Genomic DNA, 6,000 nt, shown 5'->3' with positions numbered 1-6,000 from the left:
GTTCGGCGCTGTCAGGAAGCCCACACTTCAGGGCTCAAAATAGGGATTAGCCAAAAAAACTGCCTGTTAACAGGCAGTTAATTGCATTAATCCCCTTCCTGCTTCGAGGAGGCGGGACCCAGCGCGGGTCGGCTACCCGCCTCCTGGCAAGATGGCATGGAGGTGGGTTGGGAGCGGGTTGGGCACCCACCCCTGAATTCTGCTGTTTTCTCGGCAGTCCCGCCTCCAAACCCGCCTCCCCAGGGCTGGCAAAATCCAGCCCTATGACTCAGGACTAACTAGTTGAATAAATTGCCCATCCTTATTCAGCCGAAGTGATGCCTATCTCTACAAATCTAGATAAAGACACAAAGAAATGCTACAGATTCTCCCAAAGCATTGATTTATTGAGACATTGATCGGCTTCAAAGTACAACAGATGTTGACATAAATTTCTGACTTTAATGAAAATGACTGAATTCCACAACCATAACTAATAAAAATCATTACTTAGAAAATTGCTCTGGAAGCCAACTGCAGAAAAGAAGTTTTCAACAATTGTGTGAAACAACTGAATTGAACTTGGTATATTAGATATACAGGAAACTTTCGATTTACCGGCACCTAAATAACCGGAAATCTCGGTTAACCGGCAAAATTCAGGAGTAGGTTCAGGTAAGTTTTATTACTTGCCTTCCTCGATCTGTTGCTGTGCAAGGGTGTGGCTGCAGCTGTTGCTAAGCTACAGAGACGCTTGGAACTTGTGGCCATTGTTCTGAACCTGTTGCTAAGCAACAGGGTTTGTTGCTTTATACGGAGCTCTCAGCTCTGTATCTTTTACTATAGCTTTCGGTTATCCGGAATTTTTGATGAACTGGCACCACGTCAGTCCCGTCGGTGCCGGATAAAAAAAAGTTTCCTGTATCACTCAGTCGCTACTGTTCATATTAGAATTGCAGAGGGATCAAATTTGATACGGAATCGTTTTCAACGCTTTCCCCACCCCTTCATTGCAGTTCCACAGAATGTTCCTGTGGTGTATGTAACCTGTTCCACCTTAAGAGAACTTAAGCCTGGTCCACCTTAAGAAAGGTACTACTTTCTTTGGCTGCTGTATACGTAATACCGGTGGTGACCACAGTGTAATAATATTGTATTCAGTATAGTCCGACCTCCAACCAGTAAAGACCTGTTGAATTTACTCTTGTGGTCTGTGTAGTAATTCTCACTATAACACACAGACTTAACAGTTCCATCCATGTTCTCCTCACTAAAAAGCTGCCAACTGAGATTTCCTAATTCTTTGCTATTTTATAAACTATTGTGGTTACATTCCATAAACAAATCATCACCAGCTCTCCATTTCTACCTGTTCTCAAAACACTAGCACAATATTCTGGGCAGAAGTTTAATTTGAATAGTTCGTTCAACAGGATTAGATATATAGGGGGGAATCTTAACCCCAAAAAACGAGAATCCTGACCCCAACCCACCCATTTCTGGTTTTAACAGAGGTGGGATGGGTGGGGGGGGGGGCGGCAGCTAATCCACTTCCAGGAGGCGGGTCATCCATTTAAATATTATAATGAGGCTGGCATGACTCATAGTGATCCACCATTACAAATTTAACTCTGGCCGTCTTTCAACTTACCTGCTGGATCCAGCGTCCCTGCCTCACCCACCCCCAGTGATTGGACACAGCACCCCCCCCACCCAAAGGCCTCATATCTCCCCCCCCACCTGCCCTCCGATACCCCAATCGCTTTCCCGGCCTCCCGCCTCCCTTTTATACTGACCCTTGAATGGTGGCAGTGACACAGAAATACACCAGATGAATATGCAAATGATAATACATTATCAAATAAATTACTGTTTTGATACAATGCTACACAAAATTACTATTAGCATTTTTTTTTCACAGCAATGCTGACATGATTAAATAAAGTTCTGCCCATCATGTTTTTTGAATTTAAAAAGAATTTTGTGCTACACATTCAGAATTTCAAGTTCATGCACAACATTCAAGTTCATTCAAGTAGAAGGAGAGAGGCCCCAAAAGCTTAAATCTATAGGGGTCAAAGATTACTCAATACAACATGATTAACATTTTTACAAAGCTACATCAAAGGCACTATTTAATGGTGCAAGTTACTGAAATTAACCCTTTAAGCATCATCATTCAAACAATGAATAAATATGTCACATGACACTTTAGCGTAAACAATCATTTCAAATTTATTCTGTGCCAGGAAAGGAGGGATTAATACAAAATGAAAAAGTAATATATGCACCCTTGAAAATATTGAATGCCCATTCTTGAATAATTGTGGAGAATATTTAATTCAAGGGATATAGACATAGGCTGCAAGATTGACCTTATTCATTCATTGGTATGCTTTAAAATAAAAATATGAATTCAAAAGAATTATGTAGCAGTAAATGCTCAATGTACAGAAATACACACAGTAGTGCTGTACATTTTTCCTAAAAATACTATACTCAAAATCATACACATTATGGCACTTAATTAGTATTTCTTGAAGTCACTTCTGAACACAGGGCAGGTAGAAAATACCGTAAGTCAGATGTTATGATATTTTTTGATCCGTTCCACAGACTCCTTTTATTTGTGTCTTATTATTCCCCAGTGTATCGGGGCAGTCGTTTTTCTTTGAAAGCATTAAGTCCTTCAATCCTGTCTTTTGTTGGAATGACCTGCAATTTAAAAGAAAACGTGATTCTGAAATCAGTCTCACTGAATTGCTCGGCAAGGTGAAACAGCATACTGAGAATGAAGCAAACTCTGGAGTGTTGAAATACTGCTCAGTCCTGACCTCTGTACTGTTTATTTTCTGATTTACAAACACAACCACAAAAGATGTTTTTGCTTAGTCTAACATAACATTAATGTCAAGTGCAATGTGTACAATGATTATCTTGTGAAAAAACTGAAATTCATTTCTATAAACAGCTGCTGGAAATTGTGTTTCATCCTTTTCCTGCATTTTCATCTAGAGTACTGAGTCAGTGTTTGGCTTTCTGAACACCTCTTAGTACTTTCCATTAAATAATGGCCAAGAACAATTCCACTATGATGTGATCACTCCTGATATAATTTCCTGTTATAGGTGACTTTCTAGGAAAGAATGTGTCAGCAACACTATAAGATACTAAACCCAATCCTACTTGCTTCAAAAGCAATCTGAATATGCTTCCTGCCCACAAAAATTGGTCTGAATATTTGCTGCCACTCGTACTTCATACTCTGTGCCCTGTTTGATGACTGCTTTCTGCTTTGTAATTCTGTCAGCTCCACATAGATACAGAAGGTTAATGGAATTGTTCTTGGCCATATGCTTCAAAAGCTCTGGACAAACTTCACTACATTGACTTGTTGAGTAAGTTTACATCAGATTTCCAAATCCACAATATTTTGCTTCACTGATCATGCTATTATGCACATCTCTATTTAGAAACTTAATAAAGTGGCTTCAACAAGCACTGTAGGTTAAAAACTCTGGTCCGCAGGGGATACAAATACAGCACAATTGGGGTGGAACCCAAATCTGACAGATTTACACCCCATTTGAGAATGTAAGATCCCCCACAAATTGTGCTTCTCATGGCTCTCCTGTTATGTGCTGAACTGACCTTGGGGGTGTCTCTAAGGGCGTTCCCAGGCTACCCTGGGAATTCCACCTAACTCACTCCTAATAGTTCTTGTTCTGAGCCTTAAGCAGGCCCCAAGATTAAAAATAAAATAGCTTGTAGTGGAGAAGAGAAGCCAGGGGTTATCTTTGCATTCCAGGATGACCCTGAAGTAGTGAACATTTTTGATAGAGAGCAGGAACTGATAGTGCTTTGTGTGGACCAGCCAGATCTGGCGATGAATGGATAAAATCAGATGTCTGCCGTAATTGTTCAAGTCAGAGGTTTGTGAATCTTTGGAATTCTCTACCCCAGAGGGTTGTGGATGCTCAGTCGATGAGTATATTCAAGACAGTGGAGAGACTAAGGTGTGATTTGGTGAGGCAGGTGGTGGAATGTATAGGCAGATGGTGGATGTATAGCCAGGTGGAGAAGTTTCAGTAAGGGGCAAGGTGTCACCACCCATAAGCCAAGTTTCAGTCAAAACCAGGATGTCAATGCAATCATCCACAACCTTTTCCTTTGTCCCCTCAGTTAGTTTCTGTCATGGACCATTCCTGGCCAAAGATAAATGACCCACTGTCTGTATTCTGCCAATGCTGCTCTACAACTAAAACAATAGGAAAATACAGCGGATGCTGGAAATCTGAAATAACAACAGAAAGTGCTGGAAACACTCAGCAGGTCAGGCAGCATCGAGGAGAGGAGAAACAGAGTCAACGTTTCGGGTCGAACCCTTTTGGCCAGGAATGGTACATGACAAAAGACTAGCCGAGGGGAAGAAAAAATTGCAAAAAATAATACTGTGAAGCACAATAGTTCTGCATCTAGATGGGTTTCTGCATTATAAGGATAAGTTGATTGTGGAAAGAAAGTCTGTGAAGCTCCCAAATCAATGGCCTTTTGGGCTCCTATTGTTTTCTGACAATCCGAAAATAACTGCTTTGTGTTTTTAGGACCAGGACTAGAGCTGCAAATTGCATGCACCACTCAAATGTCATCATGGGTGATGTTGGTATTGGAAACACAACGAACTGATTGTACTTCTCTATTATGTAATAACATATTATGGGAAAATTGCCATTGCTCCTATATTTAAGTTTTCTTTTCACTTAGTGGTGCACACAGCTAAAATATGGTAAAACATATTACATATACATACACAAACACAGATACACTCTTATACCTGAGCATAACATGCCTCTTCTATTGCTAAACCAGTTTTCAAATCGACCTGGAAAAGAAATAAGCAGTTGACAATAGTTCTTGAAAACACCACCACCATCACATTTGGCTATCTTTTTAATATGTTAGTATCACCTGTTTTGTATATTTGAAGATAGATTCCATGTTCAGGGTACCGACAAAAATTAAACACTCAAGTTAACTAAGTTACTGTCTTTTTTTACTGAACACTTTTTGGTCTGTTAAATGTCTTAATGTACCTCACCTAGGAGCACCACATTTTAGTCAGTGCAAATTATAAAACATTTTTGTGATTGAAAAAAAAACCTTCAATAAAATACTGTACCTACGTGCCGAGCATCAGCAGTTTTGGGGCCTGGTCAGCATGTCAACATTTGCTGACAAAAGACAGTGCATACTGGATGTCCACATGCATGTGACACTCAAAAGAAACCTATCAACTAGTGAAAAGCTCTGCATCCTGTCCACTTGATGCCTGCTTTCCACAGGGAGAGTAATGAAAATGTTGGCCCTTTCAGGCACAATGTCTGTCACATGCTTGATGCACCTTGGAACATTTTTCTATGGTAAAGGCACTATAAAAATTAAGTTGTTTTTGATGTGGCACATGTCCCTGGAGTGACTTGAAAGGATCCGGTAGCATAAAAACTCATGCTGGACCTACCTTAGATATTCGCTCAGATTCAGAGGTGCTGGTAACTTCTATAAGTGGTCTCCACATCTTACTTTCAGGAGTGCGCCTGTACTGCTTAATTTCTAATTATACAATAGCGTAATGTGGGATTGTAACAATAGTTCCCCCTTGTGATCTGAACTGGAGACCGTGCCTTTCTCATGTGTCCTCACATGCACTTTTCCAATCTTTTAGTCGACGGACTGAAAACACTTTAGCGAAATAAGGCCAGATATGAATAGTTAGCTACTTTATTTTACAAACAGCAAGTGAAGGCAAATAGTTAAGTTATAATCAAAGCTCATTAACCTTTACTTAACTTCAACCCCTCCCCCCTGTGGCCAACACTAGCCTTACAACGTATTGCCTAGGCAGTACACTATCCTGAATGAGCACGGACATGGTATTTTTCTCTTCTTTTGTTCCTTTGGACCATAGAAAGTGGATGGGATGTCCCTCCCAATTCCTTCTCTGTTGAGTGATTCACCAACAGG

The 6,000-nt window shown here is 40.4% G+C and overlaps 1 protein-coding gene across 1 annotated transcript in view; it reads right to left on the bottom strand.

Moving 5' to 3' along the window:
* Positions 1-365: 365 nt before the first annotated feature.
* Positions 366-6,000, bottom strand: part of LOC147124286 (methylglutaconyl-CoA hydratase, mitochondrial-like) — a 610,977-nt gene continuing 605,342 nt past the window's right edge. Inside the window, exons 7-8 of the mRNA XM_085984603.1 lie at positions 4,814-4,861; positions 366-2,694 (exon numbers count right to left, since the gene is read on the bottom strand). Of these exons, the coding sequence (XP_085840729.1) occupies positions 2,617-2,694; positions 4,814-4,861 (126 nt within the window). The 3' untranslated portion in view covers positions 366-2,616. The remainder of the gene's footprint in view (positions 2,695-4,813; positions 4,862-6,000) is intronic.

Source organism: Somniosus microcephalus, chromosome 1 (assembly GCF_052327205.1).
Source record: "Somniosus microcephalus isolate GS21.2 chromosome 1, FLI_Smic_1.0, whole genome shotgun sequence".
Taxonomy (NCBI): Eukaryota; Metazoa; Chordata; class Chondrichthyes; order Squaliformes; family Somniosidae; genus Somniosus; species Somniosus microcephalus.
Note: the sequence above shows the minus strand (reverse complement) of the source record. Positions and strands in the feature narration are given on the sequence as shown.